The sequence below is a fragment of the Microcaecilia unicolor genome, chromosome 9 (assembly GCF_901765095.1).
Source record: "Microcaecilia unicolor chromosome 9, aMicUni1.1, whole genome shotgun sequence".
In the NCBI taxonomy this organism is placed as follows: domain Eukaryota; kingdom Metazoa; phylum Chordata; class Amphibia; order Gymnophiona; family Siphonopidae; genus Microcaecilia; species Microcaecilia unicolor.
The window spans coordinates 15,876,341-15,901,890 of record NC_044039.1 but is presented as its reverse complement, the minus strand read 5'-3'; the positions used below and the strand labels follow the sequence as shown (position 1 = coordinate 15,901,890).

General features: G+C 43.8%; 1 protein-coding gene across 1 annotated transcript in view; it reads right to left on the bottom strand.

Annotated features, from left to right (window-relative positions):
- The window catches only part of TMTC2 (transmembrane O-mannosyltransferase targeting cadherins 2), a 312,659-nt gene extending 302,941 nt beyond the window's left edge, over positions 1 to 9,718 (bottom strand). Inside the window, exon 1 of the mRNA XM_030214877.1 lies at positions 9,563 to 9,718. Within this exon, the coding sequence (XP_030070737.1) occupies positions 9,563 to 9,645 (83 nt within the window). The 5' untranslated portion in view covers positions 9,646 to 9,718. The remainder of the gene's footprint in view (positions 1 to 9,562) is intronic.
- Between the last annotated feature and the right edge of the window lie 15,832 nt (positions 9,719 to 25,550).

Here is a 25,550-nt window from a genome sequence, read left to right as displayed (position 1 = left end):
TGGTCGTTTCTGAGATGGGCGTCCTCAGTTTCCATTATCGCCAAAAAATCGGGGATAACCATCTCTAAAGTCGACCTAAATTTCGCGATTTGGGTGCCCCCGACCGTATTATCAAAACAAAAGATGGCCGCCCATCTTGTTTCGATTATACGGGTTTCCCCGCCCGAGTGAGAGATTTGTTTTCTTTTCTATCTTTTAACTGCAGTTCCTAAATGTATATTATTTTAAAGTTTTTGTAACATTTGCTTTGTAAACCATTGTTTTGCTTTGCAATAAGTAACAGTGCAGTAAATATACGATAACATCCCCGTCACTTCCTCAGGACCTTTTTCCTGCAGCTTAGTAAAAGGACCCCTTAGTTTTTCTGCTAGTTCCTTGTCCTTCCTGAGCATTCATTTTGCCCCGTAGTTGTACAGTGCTCCAACCGACTCCCTTAGTTTTTGCCAGTACAGCTTCTTGTTAAGAACCTTCTCGACTGCTTTATTACTCTTTGAGATGCAAGAGAAACCTAAAATTCATTTCGAAGATTAGAAACGGACTCTGTGTATAAGGGGCAACCAGCTACTTACTTACAGAAAGCTCACTTGCTCCAGTCATGACTCATGGTTATTTTCAAATAATTCTCAGCTTATCTGTCCCTGAAGTGTCATCTTCAACCATAAACAGGTGAACCCTAGTTCAACAGGCAATAGATCTTAGTAAAGACATTCGGCAAAACAATCAGAGGCCGTTTGCCACAGATCATTCCTTTCATGTGTATTCTGATTAATGCGCAGCCTGAGAATATGGCTGCTGAAAACGGGTAGAAGGGGGGCAGAACTAGAACTGACCGTCTTATCAAATTAAATCACCGAGTCAGCTCATCTCACCATTACAGAGTCAAAGAGGGGGGGAAAATGCTTTCGTAATAACCCAGAGAAAATATTTCCATCTTTCTTATTTTCTGATGCTGGAAAGAGGAAACGGGCAGATCATTTTGCTACCAGAAAACGTATTTATTCATTTATTTGTTACATTTGTATCCCACATTTTCCCACTTATTTGTAGGCTCAATGTGGCTTACATAGTACCGGAGAGGCGTTTGCCGACTCCGGTGTGAACAAATACAAAGTGATGTTGTGGTACGTAAAGCTCGAGTGGCACAGCCACATTAGGGAATCGTACAACGGAGGGGTAGCGTTATGTCCATTACGTACTTTAGTTTTGTTGTGTTGCAGAGATCAGACATTTAAATTGGACCGGTAGGGTATGCCTTTTTAAACAGGTTTTTAGTGTTTTCCGGAAGTTTAGGTGGTCGTATGTCATTTTCAAGGCTTTCAATAATGTGTTCCACAGTTGTTTGCTTATGTAGGAAAAACCGGATGCGTTAGTTGATTTGTATTTACGTCCTTTGCAGCTTGGGTAGTGCAGATTTAGATATGTTCCTAATTGGTAGGTCGATCAAGTCCATCATGTATCTCGAGGCTTCACCGTAGATAATTTTGTGAACCAGGGTGCAGATTTTGAAAGCAATGCGTTCTTTGACTGGGAGCCAGTGCAGTTTTTTGCGGAGGGGTTTTGCACTTTCAAATCGTGTTTTTCCAAATATAAGTCTAGCTGCCGTGTTTTGAGCGGTCTGAAGTTTCTTTAAAGTTTGTTCTTTGCATCTCGCATAAATACCATTGCAGTAGTCGACGTGGCTTAGTACCATTGATTGTATCAGGTTGCGAAATGTATTTTGGAACCCATGCATACAAGAGTTAGGCACTCCCCTGACCTGCTCATGCAATGAAGTGCTATGGATTTTGTGAATGCAACTTGCAGAATCCCTATTAGGAACAGTTACCAGTATATCTGCTAATTAATTCCAATTAACACTAACTATAGCCAATAATCTGTAGTTAGTGCCAAGTATCAGCTTATTATATTAAGAAACAATTGACACTCTCCTATAACTTACACATGCAAATTTGCATGCCAAGTATAAAAATTGTACGCACAAATTTATAGAATTAGGGGAATAATTAATGTATAATGGAAGAATGAGTTAGTTCACTAACTAAATTATTTGATATATTAGCTATTATGGGCCAAATACTTGCCCAAACATAAAACATCTTTTGAGTAATTTAACTGCAGTCCAGTGGCTGAATGTCACTTAAGTTAATCAGCAGTGCATGATATCTTTTAGATCAAAGGGTTAAAAAAAAATTTTTTAAAGGGATATATATGAAACACCTAAAAATTGCAACTGCAGAAAGCTTCAAAATCATAGACTAAAACTCACTGCAAACTCCATAACTTTTTAAAGTAAACCTCAAATCTGCAGAATAAATGGGCTGGGGGGAAGTAACAGAGTTTTGTTATAGATACTACAGTGTGGGGGGGGGGGTTGCAAACACTGTTGACTGGATCCTCAGAGAGAGTGCATTAGCACTGAAAATTAAGTGCAGATGACAAGAAAGAGTCTATTACATTGAGAACAAATTAATAATCAAACATTGATGCACAGATCAAATAAATAGCAGATGGCGAGCAATCAGCCCATAGGGCTCTCACTTCTTATGCTATATGCATTTGGGTCACTTGCAAGATTAATTCTCATATGTCCTGAAAGCACTTATAATGTACTAACATAGGACTGACCTACTTCTAATGTTCAAAATAATTCTGTTTCTCTTCCTAGTAACCAGATCTTGAAAATTTATTACCAGAAAGGCTTTTTTTTTTCTGGAAATCAACATTTCTAGCACGCAGATGGACAACACAATCAACACAAGCAAAGACATACAAATTATTCTTTTCTATAACCAAAATATAGTAACCCATTTTTATTTAGCCGTTTCAACTCCAAATTTCAATGCCCAACTACAAAGAAGTGGATGAAAAGCTAAATATTAACTAGGGTCAAACTAGATGGATCTTACTGTTCAAATCTACCATCACATTCTCCTTTCATTGGATAAAGCAGTAAATAAATACTAAAATGCCTGCAAACTGCATTACCTCAAACTACAGAACATGATGTGTCAAGACAAACAGACCCTTTGTGTAACGAAGCTACAATGTTACTTTGGATAAGAGAATTTGTAAGTAATCCTTCACTTCAGTGGTTAAAGTATCTTTGAGCATCTGGAAGTGGAAGTTGAACACTGCCAAGAACAAGCTCTTTCTAGCTCAAAGCATTAACACCCATGAAGGGGCAGGGAATGCATAATCCTGACATATATAATACTAGTAAAAAAGGCCAGTTTCTTAATGCAATGAAACAGGCACTAGCAACGTAATGAGTTCCTGCCATTAATGTTTCCACGGTTGTATTCTGAATTGTTGTTTACATGTGTAAGATTTCTTTATATACAATATTTTTTGTGTAAATTGTGTTACAATGTGGTAAAAGTTTTGCTTGTTCAGGCCCTTCAATCAGTTTAACAGTCACATCAGAAGAGCTCCTTACTCCTGAGAATGCAACATACAGTTGCCCATGTGAGAGATTGAGAGTGACAGTGTGTTTTACAGACAGTGTTACACAGAATGATTGAGAGAGAGAGAGAGTGTGTGAGTGTGAGTGTGAGTGTGTTTGTGTGTGTGTGTGACAAAGTGATTAAATGTTTGTCTTCCCTTCCGTTCTGTGCACTTGCCTCCACTGATGTTCGTACCTCCCTGTATATGATTGTTTGTTAGAGATTCAATCCACTCCACTTCCCTCCTCCAAGTTCCGTTCTGTCTGATTGGTTCTTCGTTGACAGTGAGAGCCAATGAAACGCTGACCTACAGACATACGAACCCTACAGTGCCACAGAGTCAGCTTCAGAATGTTGGAGGTGCTTTTTATTATATAGGATTAAAAGTGGGACCCTAACAGATTTTAAAAAAACCAAAAACACCACACACAAAGTTTAAACAGAGGTTGGCAAAAACAGCTACAGCAGCAGTCTGTCTCACTTTAATGAGAACACAGTGTGGCTTTGGTTGGGTAAAATCTAAGCGTCAGCCTATCAGACTATACCTACAGAATACAGGACTGAATACCAGAGTGAAGTGAAATATCCTGAGTGGTTCCCAACCCAGTCAGTTGGGTTTTCACTGTTACCACAATAAATATGCATGAAATAAATCTGCATGCACTGCCTCCCTGAGTTTGCATGAGATAGATTTGCATACCATTGTGGAGATTCAAAAAACTGATTGGCTGGGTATGTCCCAAGGACCGGGTTGAGATGCAGATTCAAGGGGGTTTTGATGAACAAGAGGCAGCATGATGTCACAAAGCTGAAGTCAGCCCACCCAAGGAGGCTTTCGTTTGCCCCCACTGCCATCTTGGTACACCCAAAACAATGTAACTGATAGAGTGACAAGCTGCACCTAATGACTTCAGCCCAGATAGCGGGCCAAGCATGCTCCTGCCACCTCCTTTTCAAATGTCCTTGGGAGAGATGCACATTACCCCGGGATTTAAATTGAAAAACAGAACTGGTCAAAAATTTTAAAAAATAAAGTCTCCAGCCTGGAACTGGGTAACTTGGCATCTCTGGGGATGAACTGCTCTAAAGAACCAACTAATCTAATTTGTTTGATTAATGCCAACTTTAAAAGATAGTCCAAATACATTACAACAGTAGCAAAATGAAGAACATGAAATGATGTTGGCCACAAATAACTATATATTATCCAGAAGCTCGCCATCTCAAACACCAAAAATCCCCCTGCACCTCGCTTGGTTGAAAAATCATACAGCATGTATGAAATGTTTCTCTCTGACAGTTATGGGGACAAATGAAAACTACAAACAGCATAAAGAAAAATGTAGCACTTTCACTTATTGTTTCAAGTGCACTTCCAATAGGTGCAGCGAAGGGCGACTAAAATGATAGCGGGGATGGGACGACTTCCCTATGAAGAAAGACTAAGGAGGCTAGGGCTTTTCAGCTTGGAGAAGAGACGGCTGAGGGGAGACAAGATAGAGGTATATAAAATAATGAGTAGAGTGGAACAGGTGGATGTGAAGCGTCTGTTCACACTTTCCAAAAATACTAGGACTAGGGGGCATGCGATGAAACTACAATGTAGTAAATTTAAAACAAATCGGAGAAAATGTTTCTTCACCCAACGCGTAATTAAACTCTGGAATTCGTTGCCGGAGAACGTGGTGAAGGCGGTTAGCTTAGCAGAGTTTAAAAAGGGATTCGACGGTTTCCTAAAGGACACCACTATTAAATGGACTTGGGAAAAATCCACAATTCCAGGAATAACATGTATAGAATGTTTGTACGTTTGGGAAGCTTGGCCTGGATTAGCCGCTGTCGTGGACAGGATGCTGGGCTCGATGGACCCTTGGTCTTTTCCCAGTGTGGCATTACTTATGTACTTATGTAATCTATAGAAATACAGAATTTCCAAAGCAGCACACAGAAAATCTACATCCTGAAAAAGGCTGCTAATGTTACTTTCCTCAAGGGTAGGGGAAGCTTCACACACTTGCTTCTAAATATGACATTACCTTTTAGGGGATGGGCAGACCCATTTTACAGGGTAGAGGGTCATGGACTTGATATACTGCCTCTCTGTGGTACACAACGAAAAGTGATTTACATATTCTATGCAGGTACATTTTAGAAAGGACGTAGAAGTTGGAATTGTGACATCCAGGTCAGTATATTAGAACAGAATCAGCTGATGTAGAGGCTGATCTAAAATAAAGGAGAAATGAACATTTGTACACCGAATGCAGGTGGCGTAAGTATTCATTTCAGAAATACAACCCAAAATAAAAAGTCCACATGGGCTGAAAAGCAGCACAAACACGTTCATCTTTCCCATTTTAGAAATATAAATGTGTATTTTCCCAGCACTGTCACAGAGACCAGTATCCCTTGGGAAAAACACAAACCACCAGGGGATTAAGGGGCAAACTCCCCTAATCCCTCCACTGTGAGTGCTGCTCAATTGGAGCACTTTGCCAAAACCGAAACATGCTAGGTAGCAGGTGTAATTCCCCAAACTAATCTTTTAGGACAAAAATGTTTAGTCCCCTTCTGAAATGAGGTACAAATGCCTCCCTTGTCCCACCCAAACCACACCCCTTTGCCATTTGCATGCACTTGGGTTTGAAGTATGCATATCCCAGCACAGTAAAATAAGGACTTAGACATTTTCTTTTTGGTTACATTTGTACCCCACGCTTTCCCACTCATGGCAGGCTCAATGCGGCTTACATGGGGCAATGGAGGGTTAAGTGACTTGCCCAGAGTCACAAGGAGCTGCCTGTGCCGGGAATCGAACTCTGGTCCTCAGTTCCCCAGGACCAAAGTCCACCACCCTAACCACAAGGCCACTCCTCCACTGTTGCTACTATTTGAGATTCTACATGGAATGTTGCTATTCCACTAGCAACATTCCATGTAGAAGACGGCCCTTGCAGATCACCAATGTGGCCGCGCAGGCTTCTACATGGAATGTTGCTAGTGGAATAGCAACATTCCATGTAGAATCTCCAATAGTAGCAACATTCCATGTAGAATCTCTATTTTATTTTTGTTACATTTGTACCCTGCGCTTTCCCACTCATGGCAGGCTCAATGCGGCTTACATGGGGCAATGGAGGGTTAAGTGACTTGCCCAGAGTCACAAGGAGCTGCCTGTGCCTGAAGTGGGGAATCGAACTCAGTTCCTCAGTTCCCCAGGACCAAAGTCCACCACCCTAACTACTAGGCCACTCCTCCACGCCTATGTAAGATAAACGTTTAAGTGCTGATTTATGCACCTCTCAAACACGAATACCCTTTCTAAAATGACCGTCATCATTCATAGGAAGAATCTAGCACAGGTTTGGGAACACCAGAATACAGAAATATAGTTTCTCTCAATATACCATGGACATGAATTCAGCCACAGCTGAAACTGTCAGCACATACTGAAAAAGAGTGAAAACAAAACAAAGAGTCATAACAAGTCTTGAGAAAGGAAACATGGCCGAGACCTTGAGCAAACCATTTACATCAATTCTGTTAGAAATGCTAGATCAGGCATTATTCCAAATGCTCGCAGATAGGCAGCATACCAATGTTAATTTTTGTTTATTGTAAAATCTATTTTGAAACAATTCATCTCAAACAACTCATGCAAGAATAAATTAAAAAGTGTGATTTTTGCAAGAGAGGAAGGAAAGTTAGGCTAAAGGGAGCCGAGTGGAATTGCTTCAAACAACCTTCACACTTTTGAAGTACTGAAAACCTATATTATAGCTCAGACAATTACACAGCAGTGGAAACCTGAACTCAAGACTTCTGTAAGATGGGTTCTACACTAAGTACATCAAAGTTTCAAAAGTGGCTAAGTAGCTATTTATTCATAACTGATACCTTGATTTCAATGAAGAAAAGAACATTATTGATTTCAAGGTATTAAGAGCATGTAATATGTGGAAATTAATATTCACAAGCTGTTTCACACAGGTAACAGATGGTAAGGTAAACAGGATGCAAATGTTCACCAACAATTTGCATTAGCAGGGTTAACTTTTACATTCTGGAGGATATCTTACAGCTGTAGCCATGATGCACTGAAAACGGCATGGGAGAATGCCTGAGGAAATCAGCTCCCTCTACAGAAAAATTAAAAAAATCAGTACCGAATAAGCATACATCTGAAGTCAGGAAGCATGCATTTTCAAGCACAATTGCCTCACAGGAATAGCTTCCTCTAGCTGAATCTCTCTGAGCAGACTCAGCATATGCTTTCCAAAGGTGCTCTGAAATCACACAGGCGAATCCCTGATGTCATATTTAAATTACAAAATAGTTTCATTTGCCAAGTGTGGGCTTTAAGTCTTAATTTCCACAGATTCTCATGGTTTCTTTTCAGGCAATATGCTAAAAGGGCTCATTTTCAAAGCACTTACTTTACAGAGTTGCATAGTAACCTATGGTAAGTCAAGTGCTTTGAAAATACACCTCTGAATGTATGAAAGGAAGTGCCTTAGAACTGGCTAAATCATTTTATTTGAACACCTGGAAAATCATCTATCAATTCTAGGGATGTACAATAGTTAACAGCAGGAAATATCTTGCAGCAATGATGTTCATATCCACAATGGCAAATCAAATACAATTGAGAGGAAGGATAAAATTAAAGCAATTTAGATACTGTCTCCCAACACACAACAAGGCTGATGCAGGTATTTTTAAAACTGTTCTAACGGAACCAGCTATTTTTCTGGCTCTCTCAATACTATTTTCAGGGGCTTTGCAGAGGGCAGTACTCTGTCAAGTTTAATCAAAGCTTCCACGGATCTTTTCACTCCACTCTGGCATATCTGAAAAGTACGAATGTAAAGTGATCTAGCAAGAGCAGCTTTGCAAATGTAACTGCTTTTCCACTCCCCGGTCTGATACGGGGTGTCTTGTGATCATTTCTAGAGCTAAGGACTCTGTGCTTGATTTTCGTGTCCAGCGTGCAAATTTTACAAGGCTTCCTGAAGCGAGACGGAAGCCTCACCTCTGACATACACAAGTCAGAGGTGTTTTATTATTTCATTTACAAGTTGGCAGGTTTTTTTTATAAAACCAGCTGTAAAATAAGCTCTTCCAGACAGATCAGAGAAAGGCAATACAATTTCCCTTTATTGTGCCTGTTCATCACCCTAGAAGGTGGCAGGGAGAAGGATTTAGCTTCCCTTATAAAAAAAAAAGTAAGTTCAGTGGGTTCCAGGCACCAGCTGCCTCGAACCCAGGGGATCCATTCACTACCGCAGCAGAGGGAAGCTGCTGAAAAGCTGTCAAAGTAAATCTATGATCACTTTTTGGACGGCTTAATGTCAACGGAGCATGAACCACCCTAGGACGGTTAATAAGTTTAGCCAGGCGTGCCGTTCCCCCTAATATATTTTAATTACGCGTCGCCTTTTATTGTAATCAGATTAAGTCACCGGAAAAGGCACAAATTGGAATTTTCCCCAATGGCTAATAGAGCTTTCAGCAGTTTCCCAAAACAGCCGCACATTTGGGGGTAGAATCAACTAGGTAGAGTCTTACATAGGAGCCAACTTTTTAAAATTATTGGGGGCATTGGAGCCGACTCTGTGGGTGCTTGAGCACCCCCAATACTGAGAAAATTCCTTGTATGTGTCCAAGGAGGGGTTATTTTCATTGGGCTTAGCACTCCCAATAATTTTGAAAAGTTGGCTCCTATGATTGGGGGTGCTAAGCCCAGTGTAAATAATCCTTCCTTGTATACATACAAGGAATATTCTCAATGTTGGGGGGGAGGGTGCTCAAACACCCACAGAGTCAGCTCCTATGGTCAGCAGCCCAACTGTGCCATTGCCCCAAAATAAATCGATGCCGTTTCTCGGACAACCCAGCTCAAGACGCATCAACCGGACAAAGAAGAGCACAAATGCAAGTTAACAGGCGTGAACGGGGGAAGAGGCAGCAGGTACATCACTTGCAGGATCTCAGCTGTGCAAAAAAAAAAGAAGCTGCACTTAAGTGTCAGCCCAAGCCCGGGCTTTGCAAAGTTAGCAGCATGCACGAATAAAGAGAGAGGAGGAGGCTGCAGCCAGCGCCCTCACTTCCGCTCCTACCTGTCATCGTAGCAGAAATCTGCGCCCAGAGTGTTGAGATAAAGGACGAGCCCCAGGGCGCTGCACAGCCACTCGGCGAGCATCTCTCAGGCCGCCCCGGAGGGAGGCGCGCGCGCGGCTGCTGCTGCCACTCCCGCGTGCCGTCTCGCTCTCCTGCCTCCTTCACACCCCCCCCTCCCACCCCAACCCCCGCCCCCCCCGGGGCGCCCTACCCCATGGCAGCCGGCTGGACGCACCGACCCAGGGTCGCTCTGCTCCCGGTACCGTTCCGGTGCTCGCGGTTCCCACCCCTCCCCCCCGGCGTCCGAGCTCGTCCAGCCGCCGCTGCAGCTGCTGCTTCCCCACCCCGCGCGCTCCGCGAGTGACTGACTGAGCCCGGACAGCCGCAGCAGCAGCGCCCGCGTGCGACTCCCGGGCCGGCCAGCGCGCATGCGCCTCCTTCCAGGCCCCGCCCGGAGCTCTGCCCCGTGCTCTCGTGCAGTCTGTGTGTGTGTTGTGATTCAGAAGTGCTCGGCTCGCAGGTCATTTTATGGCTAAAACATCCAGCCCCAAACAGTGCGGTAAATTTGTAGTTCTGCAGCAGGTCCCATAGTGCATCGGTAGGGTGGTCAGAAATCCCGGATTGGGACCGGCATCTCCCTACTGTCTGGATCTGGGTCCCATGTCTGGTGAAAAACAGTAAATACATCTCACCAATGGGAAATCACAGATTACTATCAACATACTTTTCCCGTATTGTTATTCTTAAAAGCAAAACCTAATATACTTCCATTACTCACGATGTATGTAAGCCACATTGAGCCTGCAAAGAGGTGGGAAAATGGGGGATACAAATCCAATAAATAAATAAATAAATAAATAAAACCGTCACCAAATTGTTAAAAAAAATTTTTTTTTCATTGTTTTGGACAACTTGGTGATCGTTTTTGTCTAACAATACGGCAAACTATTTTGACAGTCACATCTCTGGTGTGCATGACCTGCTCTTCCCTTTATGTCTCTCCTCCTGTTCTGCTTTTCCCCTACCCTCTCTCTTTCCCAGTGTCTCCCTCCCTCTCTTAACTGATCTCTTTTTTTTTTTTGTTACATTTGTACCCCCCTCCCCCCCTCACTTTCCCACTCATGGCAGGCTCAATGCGGCAGGCAATGGAGGGTTAAGTGACTTGCCCAGAGTCACAAGGAGCTGCCTGTGCCCGGAATCGAACTCAGTTCCTCAGGACAAAAGTCTACCACCCTAACCACTAGGCCACTCCTCCACTGTTGCTACTATTTGAGATTCTACATGGAATGTTGCTATTCCACTAGCAACATTCCATGTAGAAGTCGGCCCTTGCAGATCACCAATGTGGCCGCACAGGCTTCTGCGAGTCTGACGTCCTGCAGGACCTCAGACTCACAGAAACAGAAGCCTGCGCCATGGAATGTTGCTAGAATCTCCAATAGTAGCAACATTCCATGTAGAATCTCCAATAGTATCTATCTTATTTTTGTTACATTTGTACCCTGCGCTTTCCCACTCATGGCAGGCTCAATGCGGCTTACATGGGGCAATGGAGGGTTAAGTGACTTGCCCAGAGTCACAAAGAGCTGCCTGTGCCTGAAGTGGGAATCGAACTCAGTTCCTCAGGACCAAAGTCCACCACCCTAACCACTAGGCCACTCCTCCACTCCTCTTGCCTTTCTCCCCTTCCTTCTTCTTTCCTCCTCTTCTCTTTCCTACTTTATCACTTGCTTTCCTTTCTCTCCTTCCCCTGACTGCCTCCCCCCTCTCTCTCTTCATTCTAATCTTTTAGGCACCTTCCTTTATCCTTCTTCACTATCCCTCTCTGTCACTTCCTTTCACCTGTCCTTTCTACTACTATTTAGCATTTCTATAGCGCTACAAGGCGTACGCAGCGCTGCACAAACATAGAAGAAAGACAGTCCCTGCTCAAAGAGCTTACAATCTAATAGACAAAAAATAAATAAAGTAAGCAAATCAAATCAATTAATATGAATGGGAAGGAAGAGAGGAGGGTAGGTGGAGGCGAGTGGTTACAAGTGGTTACGAGTCAAAAGCAATGTTAAAGAGGTGGGCTTTCATTCTAGATTTAAAGGTGGCCAAGGATGGGGCAAGACGTAGGGGCTCAGGAAGTTTATTCCAGGCGTAGGGTGCAGCGAGACAGAAGGCGCGGAGTCTGGAGTTGGCAGTAGTGGAGAAGGGAACAGATAAGAAGGATTTATCCATGGAGCGGAGTGCACGGGAAGGGGTGTAGGGAAGGACGAGTGTGGAGAGATACTGGGGAGCAGCAGAGTGAGTACATTTATAGGTTAGTAGAAGAAGTTTGAACAGGATGCGAAAATGGATAGGGAGCCAGTGAAGCGACTTGAGGAGAGGGGTAGTATGAGTAAAGCGACCCTGGCGAAAGATGAGACGGGCAGCAGAGTTTTGAACCTTTACTGCCTCCCTTCTTTTTCTTTTTTTTTCTCTGTCCGTTTTCTAATTTTATTTCTTTCTCTGGGTAAGCAGCGTCAAATAATCACCCTTCTTATTTCACCCTGTTTCACCTTTGCAGAAACACGTTCAAGCTGGAATAGATCCCAGGGTTTGGCAGTTGGAAAAGATTGTGATTACTAGCACAGATGACACAAGTCCTTTCTCCTACACTTTTTTTTTTTTTGTGCTTTGCAAGCAGAGTACAGTAAAGCCAAGTAGATAAAATAAAGCAAACAAAAAATAAATCGTAGACTGGAGGAATAGCCTAATGGTTAGAGGACCCCACAGTTACCCACAAAGGAAAGATATTCAACATAAAGGGATCTTTCACTTGCTCATCTTCCAATGTGGTATATATCATTCAGTGTAAAAAATGTAACGAAGGATGCTATATTGGAGAAACAGTCAACAGAGAATCCACAAAGCGTGGAGAACTCATAGAAGACCCACGGATACTTTGTAAAACAAACAAAAAAGTGGGCACAAAACCAGGAGTCCCAGAGACTGGATCACAGTAAAGCTAAAACCAAATTTTATTAATTAGTATATTTGACTCGACACAACCGTTGTGTTTCGGCCAAAGGGCCTGCATCAGGAGTCTAAATACTAAGGTAGACAGCTAATGATGATCCAGAATAAGAAATACTGGCGAATAGTGTATAAATGGTCTTAAAAAAGACCTTTGTATTGAATTGTGGAACGGATCACTTGCGTGAAGAGTTCAGCAGAAAATTTGGAGAAACAGGCCAGATGCTTAAGACAAGTTTCAATTTACATAGGCATCACATGAACAATACTGGTGCCAGTAGGGCTCCCACCCCTGTTGGTCAGCATTTTACAGGACCAGGACACTGTACCAGTGACTTCACAGTGAGAATCCTCAAAGGTAACTTTAAAACCATACAAGAACGTAAGACCTTTGAAGTCAGAATGATTGAATATTTTAACACCCAACAGAAAGGACTTAACAAGGATCTGGGGTTCCTAGCCCATTATAAACCATAAAGCTTTATGTCTCTGTTGATCACCCCACCCCTCACCTATCCACACCCATCCTGTTAGAATATCAATGATATGCTTTGATGTCCCCATGCATACCTCCGACCCACCCCCATCCTCCCACCCTGTCAGACTGTCATGCTTGAATGTTCTCACTTATATACACTGTCAGCTAGCACATTTGCTTATTTTCGATCTAAGGAAGAAGGGCGACCTTCGAAAGCTAATCAAGAAATGTATTAAGTTATGTCCAATAAAAAAGGTATCATCTTATTTTCTTTTCCATGTTTTATTTTGTTTGATTTCTATTGATAAGCGGTAGGCTGAAAACCAGCAAAGCCTGGTTCAATCACACTGATACTCTATGATTTTAGGTGAGTCTCTAAAGGGTCGTTTTACTAAGCTGTGCTAGAAAGTGGCCTTAGCACTCCCTTATGCAGATTTTTCCCGCACATTATGGCCATTTTTACCATTTTTGTATTAAGTGCATTCACTCTGCTGCCCCTCACTACCTCTCCACCCTCATCTCTCCCTACACTCCTTCCCAGGAACTCCGTTCACTAGGCAAATCTCTCCTAATTGCACCCTTCTCCTCCATCGCTAACTCCAGACTCAGTTCCTTTTATCTCACCGCACCTTATGCCTGGAATAGACTTCCTGAGCCATTACGTCAAGCTCCATCCCTGGCCGCCTTCAAATCCGGGCTAAAGGCCTACCTGTTTGATGCTGCTTTTAACTCCTAACTTGTCACCTGCTTGTAACCTTTATCTTGTCTTCCTCTCTTCAGTAGTCCCTTTTCCCTATGTGTCCTATCTGTCTGTCCTACCCTTATCCCTTATTTGTCCTGTCTGTCTGTCCTGATTTAGATTGTAAGCTCTTTTGGGCAGGGACTGTCTTTTCCTCATGTTCAATTGTGAAGCGCTGCGTACGACTGGTAGCGCTATAGAAATGATTTGCAGTAGTAGCAGTAGTAATGGCCATACAACTAATATCATCATTCGCATGCAGCCATTAAAATCAATTACTACGTGAGCAGGGCCACCGAGAAACAAAGCCAGGCCCCTGGCAAACAATGCACCCCCTCCCCCCATTTGCCCGCTGCTGTCACCCCCTCACCCAATTCAATATCTCTCTTGTCTTTCCCTCCTCCCCACCCTCAGTAGTGTTCCTGCAGGCTGCCAGCAGCAGGAAAGAAGCAACTTGTCTCTCGCTGGCCTCCAAAGTGTTTTGTTCCACCTATGCGGACACAGGAAGTTATGTCAGAGAGGGTGGGACAAAGCAGAGGGAGGCTGCTTTCGTTTTAGATGCTGCCATTCAGGAACACTGCCGAGGGGAGAAGGCAAAGACAAGACAGATACTGATCCAGGTGGGGGCAGGGGGAAGAAATGTTGGTTTACATGTAAAACTGGGGTGGCCCTATAGTGATGCTTATGGCTGGGCCCTCCTTGGATGCCATGCACGGGGAAATCTTGCCCCCTCCCCCAGCTCCCTCTTGGCAGCCCTGCAAGTGAGCACTTAGTGGCACCCATTTTATAAATGGTAGGGGCTCATGTGCTAATCCTGCACTAATTAACGTGCAGTAATGTAGATGCACTAATTAGTGTAAGCGTAGCCACCAAGAGGGGGGGCAGGGGGGACAAAATTCCCCGGGCCTCCAAGTGGGGCCCGGCGCCGCAGTCCCACCCGCCCTCCGTCGTCAACCGTCTGCCTCCTGCATTGAAATCGCAGTCTCACCTCCGTGAAAGCAGCGCTGCAGGCAGCAAAACGCCTCCCTTCGGCCCTCCTTCCTGTCTTGTGTCCCGCCCTCGCGGAAGTTACATCAGACAAGGGCGGGACACAGGAGGGAAGGAGGGCTGAAGGGAGGCATTCTGCTGCCTGTAGCGCTGCTTTCACAGAGGTGAGACTGCGATTTCAATGCAGGGGGCCCGGCCCGGTGGCGCATGGAGGGGGGGAGTGGTGGTGACCTCGGGGGGGGGGGTGGAGGGGGGAGCAGTGGCTGCGGCGATCTTGGGGGGAGAGTGGTGGCGACCTCGGGGGGGGGGGGTGGAGGGGGAGCAGCAGCAACCTCTGGGAGCGGAGCGGCAGGGGCAGGGCCCCGGGGCAGCCTTGTCCCGGGCCCGGCCCAGTCTCTCGGCGGCCCTGAGTGTAAGCAGCCCACTTTGTGCCCCAAAAACAGAAAATTATAAAATATATTTAATCACATGGATAGTACGTGTAAATCCCAAACTTACCGCAGGATGCCTGAGCACAATCCACAGTAAGCCATTTTAAGCTTCAGTAAACACCCGCTAGTGCTTACTGCAGCTTAGCAAAAGGACCCCTTAATTCTCCTGCCTCAGGTACAAACTTAGATTTTAAGCCCTTTGGGGGCAGGAAAATATCTTGTGTAGCAGAATGTAATTTAGCATAAGCTAAATCCAAAATCTTTGGGTTAAAATCTTACAGGTTGACCCCTATTGGTAATCTTGTGGTCATAGTACTGGTGGTCAAGCTGCCAAATAGCTTGACTACTAGCAAGGGTCAACTGGTTCTAATTTGAAACTGGCAGGGGTGACTGGGGATCACTCCTGTCCCACCCACTGAACAGCAAAAAAAAAAAAAAAAACCTGAGGAGACCTTTGGAGGCATGGAGGGTTTTTTTAGCACCTGCTCCTTTAAGAGCATTGGTCTCAAAGTTGACAGAAATAGTACAGCTGGCAAAGGTTAATGCATGAGTTGCAATAATAATGTAGTATTTTGCATACATTTGCATCCTTTGCATCTCATTATTTTGCACAGTGTGTTGTGAAATATCAATGCTACAGTAAAATAATGCATGACTTTTCCATTTAATGTACATGAAGTGCCAAATATTGTGTGTTATTCCCTTCATGCATGTTAATAACGACCCACCTAAGAGTATCAAGAGGTGAACAGTTTTCTCTTCTAATAGAAAGGTGTTCTTTAAAAAAAAAAGAGTCCTCTAAACTAGAGGTGCCAGCCAAACACTTGCAGTGGATGCTTGAATATCCCTGATATTAATCAAACTGCTTAACTGTGTCCAGGAATGGGGAAATGTGTTTGAAGATGAGTACTACCATTGTGCAAGACTAGGCAGTTGCCTAGGGCCAGCAAAGATCAGCTGCAGTCAAAGCAGAGCAATAGATTCTGGCAGCCACAGAACTATCAGCATGGACTTCTACATGCAGGGAGGAAGTGAATGTTGAAATAGTCTATTGGGAAATGACTCTCGGCAATTGGCATCATTGCAATATTGTTCTGGGAAAGGTGGCATTGGGATGATCATTGTTGAATGTAGTTGAAAATCTCAGGGGATGAGGAGAGATTACAAAAGCTGAAGGTGTGCTTAGGGTGCAAAATACCCACGCACCAGCCCTACCAGATCACAATTGACTCCCTTGACCTTATGGTTTTCTTCGCATGATGCCGGAGTGGTTTTTCCATTTCCTTCTCCTGAGGCATGGAAGGTTAAGGGGGTCTTTTACTAAGCCACGGTAGCCTTTTTAGCTTGCGGTAGAAATCAGCTGGTGGTAAACACCAAGACTCCCATAGGAATACAATGGGTATCTCGGGTGTTTACTGCCAGCTGGTTTCTACCACGAGCTAAAAATACTCCATAAATACTCCAGGACATACCCTCCCTACCTCGGACAGTTTGAAAATACTCGGTGTCACACTCAATCGCAACCTTACCCTCGAGAGCCAAGTAAACTCTGTAACGAAGAAAATGGTCTATTCAATGTGGAAGCTCAAACGATTAAAACCTTTCTTCCCAAGAGCAACTTTTCGATACCTAATACAATCAATGGTCCTAAGCCATGCAGATTATTGCAATGGAATCTACGCGGGCTGCAAAGAACAACTCATAAAAAAAACTCCAGACCGCCCAAAATACAGCAGCCAGGTTGATATTCAGCAAAACATGCTTCGAAAGTGCCAAACCCCTCTGAGAAAAGTTGCATTGGCTCCCAATCAAAGAACGGATCATCTTCAAAATCTGCGCCTTAGTCCACAAAATCATATACGGCGTAGTCCCAGGATACATGACAGACCTTATAGACTTACCAATAAGAAACAAAGTCATGAAGTCAAGATCCTACCTAAACCTACACTACCCAAATTGCAAAGGACTGAAATACAAAACAACTTACGCAGCCGGCTTCTCCTACATAAGTGCACAACTATGGAATGGGCTCCCAAAAGCTGTGAAAACAATCCACGACCACTTAAACTTCAGGAAATCACTAAAAACCTACCTCTTCAAAGAGGCCTACCCCAACGACCCCACGTAACCCTCTTCACCTACCAACACAGCATGACTATGATCGAACAGGACAACACGCAATCTTCATCTATTTCGACCCTCCACTTATACCTCATACGATCACTATACAACTTTGTATTTGCTATCCACCGACTGGGCAAACGCCTTTGACGGTACTATGTAAGACACATTGAGCCTGCAAATAGGTGGGAAAATGTGGGGTACAAATGCAACAAATAAATAAATAATTAAAAACACTATTGCAGCTTAGTAAAACACCCCCTATGTGACTCGTCTAATACCCAGTGGCGTACCAAGGGGGGGCGGCGGTGGGGGCGGTCCGCCCCGGGTGCACGCCGCTGGGGGTTGCTGCGGCGCGCGTCTGCTCTGAGTTCGCTGACTTCTTCGCGCGCTCACTGCAGCTCCCTCTGAGGGTCAGAGGGAGCTGCAGCGAACGCGCAAAATCAGGGAACTCTGAGCAGGCGCGCGCTGCGGCACCCCCCCCAGCGGCGTGCACCCGGGGGAGGGGGGTCCGCACTGCATCGGGGGGGGGGGCTGCACCCGGGGGGGGTCCACGCTGCATCGGGGGGGTGTTGCACCCGGGGGGGGGGGGCGGGGCACCGCCCCGGGTGTCCACCCTCCTAGGAACACCACTGCTAACACCACAAGGAGATGATGTGGGATTTGAACCTGGATGTTCTGGTTCCAAGCTACTGCTCTAACCATTAGGCTACTCCTCCAATCCCTAAGCATGTCCACTCAATTTGAAAAGTTGGCTCGTATGCCCTTAATGGTACTGAATGTCAGACTGAAAGGACAGAAAATATTTTCAGCCAAATATATTATCCAAGTATAATGGATATGGCAGAATGTATTTTCAAAAACATTTTTTTTTCAGTTTGTTTCACACATTAATTATAATAACTTTTATACTAGCATTAAGACTTTTTAATGCATGCAAATCAGTCGTGGCGCATTCATTATAGATATATGCATGTACATTCGAGCTGTGTGGACTAACATTTTTGACTTACCCAAACCAACCAAATGCTCCTTAACGAATGCACATCTTTCAGACTGAATTATCAGGGGCCAGAAATCATTTTTGCTTCTGAGAACAATGACTTCCCATTTGGTTCACTTTAATGTGATATAAAACAGATTACAGAGCAGAATGTCATGTTCAGCTGCCAGTTAACAAGTGTGGCTACTGCAGATGGAATTACTGCTTTGACCAAATGAATATTTTGATTCTTCATTTGTCAAAATTATATTTTAAATAAGTAGTGAAAGGTTCTGGAGCGTGGAATTCTTTCCAACCTCTTTGCTGGTGTATATCGAGAGGGGGGTATCTGTGTTGTCTCATGTTCTTATGTCTTGTTGTATGTCTCTGACCTGGAGTTGTGGGGGGAGGGGAGCTAAATCTGAATATTCTTTTGCTTTGAGGAGGATAATAAAATGAAATGTGAAGCTGCATTTTGTCCAGGGGCTCTATGTGGAGAATGGGGCTTCCAGGTCAGGATTTTCCCTGACTCTAACAAACATGGAACATTTTGTAAAATACATATAAAGATGCTGATTTTATTTAAAAAAAAAAAACAAGAAAAATCTACAACATGAAATTGATAGTGATGTGGATTTTTCTTGTTGTTTAGTTCTAGCGAATAGATAATTCCACACCCAAACGTCTATTGTCTTAGTGGATTTTGTTTTATAAAAACATGACATTGGCAGCTACATCTTTTGGGGGAAATATCCTTGAAACAGCCGAGTGACGAAACATGATGTCATGTCAGACAGCCAGTTCCCCTCGGAATAAATCTATTTAAGCTAAGTGTGACTATCAAGTGTTTTCTATAAGACAGAACAGCTACCTAGTGACAATAGTTAGGAATGACAATAAAATGAAGATTTAATAAAAGTAAAATAAAGTTAAAAAATACAATAAAAGTAAAATTTCTAAGAAGACCGATGATGACAGGAGAGCGGTGGCTAAAACTACTGAGGAACTGAGTTTGATTCCCACTTCAGGCACAGGCAGCTCCTTGTGACTCTGGGCATTAACCCGCCATTGCCCCATGTAAGCCGCATTGAGCCTGCCATGAGTGGGAAAGCGCGGGGTACAAATGTAACAAAAATAAAATAGATACTATTGGAGATTCTACATGGAATGTTGCTACTATTGGAGATTCTACATGGAATGTTGCCACTATTGGAGATTCTACATGGAATGTTGCTACTATTGGAGATTCTACATGGAATGTTGCTATTCCACTAGCAACATTCCATGTAGAAGGCTGCGCAGGCTTCTGTTTCCGTGAGTCTGACGTCCTGCACGTATGTGCAGGAGGTCAGACTCGCAGAAGCCTGCATGGCCACATTGGTGATCTGCAAGGGCCGACTTCTACATGGAATGTTGCTAGTGGAATAGCAACATTCCATGTAGAATCTCAAATAGTAGCAACAGTGGAGGAGTGGCCTAGTGGTTAGGGTGGTGGACTTTGGTCCTGGGGAACTGAGGAACTGAGTTAGATTCCCACATCAGGCACAGGCAGCTCCTTGTGACTCTGGGCAAGTCACTTAACCCTCCATTGCCCCATGAAAGCCGCATTGAGCCTGCCATGAGTGGGAAAGTGCAGGGTACAAATGTAACAAAAAAAATGCCCCACAACTCTGCTGGACTGAGGTCTTCTAAGCTACACAATTGAGCTGTACATAGCACAAGCCTCGCTATAAGGTTTTAAATTTTCTATTTACGGCATTAGTGGCCAGGCGCTAAGTTCCAAATTATCCCCTGGCCATTTACCGTGTGAGCCCTTAACGCCTGCTATTTACTTGGCGGTAAGGGCTCACGTACTAACCCCACGGTAATTGGACAGCGCACAACAATGTGGCCGCAATGCCGATTACCGCCGGAAATACTCCCGTGGTAGAAAATATAACATTATTCTCTACCGCGGGAAACTGCGCACATCAATTTCAGAACCACTGCTGGGGCTCCTGTGCTACCCTGGTGGTAGGGGCGTTTTGACACCTGCTACATGCACTGTTGCCCTACTGTGCATTTGTAAAAGGGACCCTAAATGTATTAAGCATTTAGAGCGAGGTTCTATATAGGGCATCTGAAAATTCCACACGGCAAAAAATACACCTAAACATATTCTCCAAAGTACAGCTAAATATTTTTAGAATAGGCTTAAATTTCTGCATGGTATATAGAATATGTTGATTGTCCGTCTATGCGACTAAATTTAATAATGGCGAATTACACCAATTCAAACCTGCTGTAAAGTAGGTACGGAGTGGGAGTGTTCTATAACAACGCGCATGGATTTTAGAAATGCCCTTCACCTGCCAATTCCTCACCCATAACCTTGCCCACTTTTTAATTGTGCGACTCAGAATTTAGGCACACTATGTTACAGAATGCGCTTAGACAGTAGTACGCATAAATTCTAATTAATGCCAATTAGTTATGATAATTGCTTGTTAGCATCCAATTATCAGTGCAGCTTAGCTTGTTAATTAATTGTTATTCACATTGCTGTGGAATACGCTTCGATTTCCACACAGAAATCTCGGCGTGATATATAGAATCCAGAGATTAACATGCGGTTAGCCTGCAGAAGCAGGCTACCATGTGATTACGTTAGAGTGTTTTATGGTAGTTTGCCTGTTTACTGGCGTTAAAGGACACATTACTGAATTTTTCAGAATTTTATGTCTGGGGGCATGGGCAGATAGTGGGAATGGAAATGATAGCCAGGTAGTCCTGTGCGTCTAGCCCCGTCTTTGGCCATTTTCAACTCCAAACCTAAAGCCCACCTCTTTAACACTGCTTTTGACTCTTAACCTCTACTCACTTGCCCTGTACTTTATCCTCACCTATTTATCCCCTTACCCTTAATTGTTCTGTCTGTTTACCTGTCTTATCTAGATTGTAAGCTCTTTGAGCAGGGACTGTCTTTTTGTGTATGGTGTGCAGCGCTGCGTATGCCTTGTAGCGCTATAGAAATGTTAAATAGTAGTAAATAGTAGGTAGTGCATTACACTCACCGCATTTTAACTGGCTAATGCAGAGTTAATGCGGGATCACTTATTGCCTTTCAAATAGGAGACGCATGGAGGGGCATTTTCAATGTGACATCTAAATCCGACTTTAGACGTTTTGCTCAAAACGTCCAGAATGTGAATAGCAAAAATAGTCAGTTTTGAAACAGCAAAATGTCTTTTTTTTTTTCTCCCAAAAATGACCACTTGCTAAATGGTTTGTGATTTATGTGTTTATCTTTTTGGTCCTTAAAAAAAAAAAAAAAAAGTCCAAGTGAAAAAGGCACAAAATCAAGCCATTGGGATTTAAGAGGAGTCAGCATTCTTAGCAGACCGGCCACACTGACATCCCAGCAGAGCAGTGGAGCACCCTAGAGGCACTTCAGTGAACTTTACCTAAAAGCTCCCAGGTATTCATCTCACCATTGCTCCCTGATATTTATTTATTTTAAAATTTCTAACTCATCAAAAATCTACTGTACACCACTATAATAGCCCTCATAGCTGCAGGTGTCACCTATATTTGGGGACAGTAAGATTTTGGTGGGTTTTGGGGAGCTCAGGCTTTCTACCACAAGTGTAACAGTTAGAATGGGAAATGACACACACGCACACTAATATTGAAAAGCAATGGGCTTGGGACTGACTGTCACACTGGAATACGTGGTAAGACTCCTTCTCTTTCCTACCTCATCTCCTCAATAACATTGTTAATCTTTCCCCTTTCTTTTCTATCTTCCCTAGTTTGTAATCTACTTAGATGTTTTAATGATCTGCAGTATATCCAGAATAAAAGTCAATTTGAAATATTCTTGACCCTTTTATCTATTGCTCACACCTGTTCAGTGGTAGTTTAAGGTAAGTTACTTTCAGGTACAGTAAGTATTTTGCTGTCCCTGGTGGGCACTGTCGGCAGGGTTGCGGTTAAGCCGCAGAATTGGGCGGCTTTTCGGGAATGGCTGCGGGGAATTTTTGAATCGCGTGGGTTGCGGGGATTTGGGCGGGTTTTCGAGCGGCCGCGGTGTGGGATTGGGTGGGTTTTTGCGGCTGCCGATTGGCCGGTTTTCCCGTTGCCGGGGCTTCTATTGGTCCAATAGAAGCTTTTCCGGGGCTTCTATTGGTCCAATTTGGTCCAATAGAAGCCTTTCAGGGGCGGGGGTGACGTCGGGGGCGGGGCTAGTGATGCAGGAGGCGGGGTTAGTGACGCAGGGGGCGGGGTTTGGGGCGGGGGTTGGCTGCGGGCGGTTTTTGGGCGGGTTTACAGCTGGTTTTGGGCTGGGAAAATTTTTCACAGCTGGCAACCCTGCATGGTGGGCTCACCATCTAGTTTTGTACCTGAAGCAATGGGAGGATGGGGGGGGGGGGGGTGGTAAGTGACTTGCTCAAGATCACAAGGAGCAGCAGTTGGATTTGAACCAGCCTTTGCTTCAAATTCACTTTAATAATGCAGTGAGAAGTTAGACCAGGACCGGTTTAACTACTAAGGCAAACTAGACAGCTAAAGTGGCAATTTTGGGGGCTGGGGGTTGATAGTCACACTAACTCAAGAGCCATCAGTACATAACAGTGGCGTAGCTACGTGGGGCCTGAGGGGGCCGGGGCCCCCGCAGATTCACCCCAGGACCCCCCTCCCGGCGAACCCGCCCCCTACCTTTACTTTTGCTGGCGGGGGATCCCACTCCCCGCCAGCCGACGTCTTCTCAGTCCTTCCTGCACTTCAATTTGTTTGCTGACGTCCTGCACGTAATTGTACGTGCAGGACGTCAGACTCAGAGAACAGTTCTGTTCTCTGAGTCTGACGTCCTGCACGTACAACGTGCAGGACGTCAGCAAACAAATTGAAGAGCAGGAAGCGACTAAGAAGAAGACGTCGGCTGGCGGGGAGTGGGATCCCCCGCCAGCAAAAGTAAAGGTAGGCTGCAGCGGCGGCGGGTTCACAGCGGGAGGGGGGGCGGCAATGTTGGCGGTGGGGGGGCGGCGCCGGGGGGAGGGCTAAAATGTGCCCCCTCCCCCCGGGCTCTGGACCCCTCTCCCACGGAAGGCTGGCTACGCCCCTGGTACATAAGCCTCTGGATTCTATATATGGCACTCAAAATTGCATGCAGAAATGTAGGTGTGCGCCCATTCCCCCATAAGACACCAGGGACCCTGTATACTAAGCAGCGCTAAGGGCGTGCTAGTGTTTTTAGTGCATGCTAATGATTAGCATGTGCTAAATGCTAACCAGCTTATTTTCAAAAGAAATCGCCGGACATCTTCCGACACAAATCGGAAGGCCATCTCCTGAGCCTGGCCAAATCAGTATAATGGAAAGCCGATTTTGGCTGGCTCCAACTGCTTTCCGTCGCAGAGCTGGCCAAACTTCAAGGGGGCGTTTCGGTAGGGTAGCGATCAGTATACAACTTTGTATTTGTTATCCACCGACTGGCAAATGCCTTTGACGGTACTATGTAAGCCATATTGAGCCTGCAAATAGGTGGGGAAATGTGGGGTACAAATGCAATAAATAAATAAATATTCAAATTCTGTTTCTGATTATTAATTTTATTTTATGCCAATATAGGCAAGGCTCCTGTTAACTAAGGCGCATTAGCGTTTTATTTATTTATTTATTTACTTTCACTTTATAACAAGCATTACACACTTGTGATAGGAAAGGTACATTCGTCAAGAAAGAAAAAGAAAATTATAAGAAATAATAATTAAAAGTAACATTTCCTGAGTCAGTACACACAAGTCCTCAATATTGATCCAAGATATAACAATATATAGAGGATATCATATGAAAAATATAAGGAAAACTAAACTGGTCAAAAGAGGTTTCTCACTTTACCATATACGAGCTCATTCTCTTCCATCCAACAATTCTTTTTTAGCTGTTATAAATTCACTGAGTTGTACAGACTCAAAGAATACATACTTGACTGATTGATAGCAAACAATGCACTTACAGGGATATCGCAAAAAGAATGTTGCACCCAGCTGGAGAACTCCTGGCTTCAGTAACAAAAACTGCCTACGCTTCTTTTGAGTCTGCTTAGAGATGTCGGGAAGGATACGGACTTTTAGACCTAAAAATTCTCTCTCTTTATTTTTAAAGAACACATTAGCGTTTTTAACGTGCCTACAACTAGCGCGCGTGCTAACTGTGTAGGCGCCTATAGGGATATTGTAGGCGTGTACACGGTTAATACACGTACATGGTTAACGTGCATTAAAGACATTAATGCACCTATAACGTGGCTTACTAAACAGGGCCTCAAGTAAGCTAATTGGTAAAACTCAATAGTTTGAATTGCAAAGTACAAAAAAACACAAAATCGTTGATTAAATTACTATGCAATACATGAAATAATGAAGAGTTATACAGAGCAACCAATCTAGGTAAAAGATAGTGCACTTATAGTAAGTTATTATAAGGCTGCTATGCACTGGGTAATGGGTGGAGGAGGGGTAGCAGATTTCACACAGGCCCATCCGTTTGCATTGATTTAAATGCATTTGTCATAAAAGGATGCTAGTAGCCTGAATTATCAGGTTGGGAGGCAGCTGTAAGCTTTTAGCCTTGTTTTCGTTAATGTTTTTCTGTTTCTCTCTCCTTCTAACTCAAGTCCATTAAGTCGGCTTTTACTCACTACTTAAAGTATAATTGAGCTGTCTCTAATTTTCAGACACATCCTCACTTCCTTTCAGCTGAAAATATTTAAAACAATTGATTTCTGCTCACTGACAGCAGCCTGGCAAAACTGGCATCAAGCACTTATGCAGGCAAGAAAGCAATTATTTAAAATTAGCACACGCATGCTCACAAACACACACTCACTCGAGTAATACAGCTTTAATCCGACATTTTATGCAATAGAATTTTTATGACTATATTAAACTGGATACAAGCTTGATAGAAGAGAGATTTGGTAGCCGTGTTAGTCCACTTTTAAAGGTAATCAATAGAAACAGAATAAAATAAAACATGGAAAAGAAAAGAAGATGATTAATTTAGTCCAATAAAAAAGGTATCGTCTTATTTTCTTTTCCATGTTTTATTTTATTCTGTTTCCATTGATTAAGCTTGATAGAAGATAGTGGAGTTCCACAGGGGGGGGGGGGTCTGTGCTGGGACCGCTGCTTTTTAACATTATAAATGATCTAGAGATGGGAGTAACTAATGAGGTAATTAAATTTGCTGATGACACAAAGTT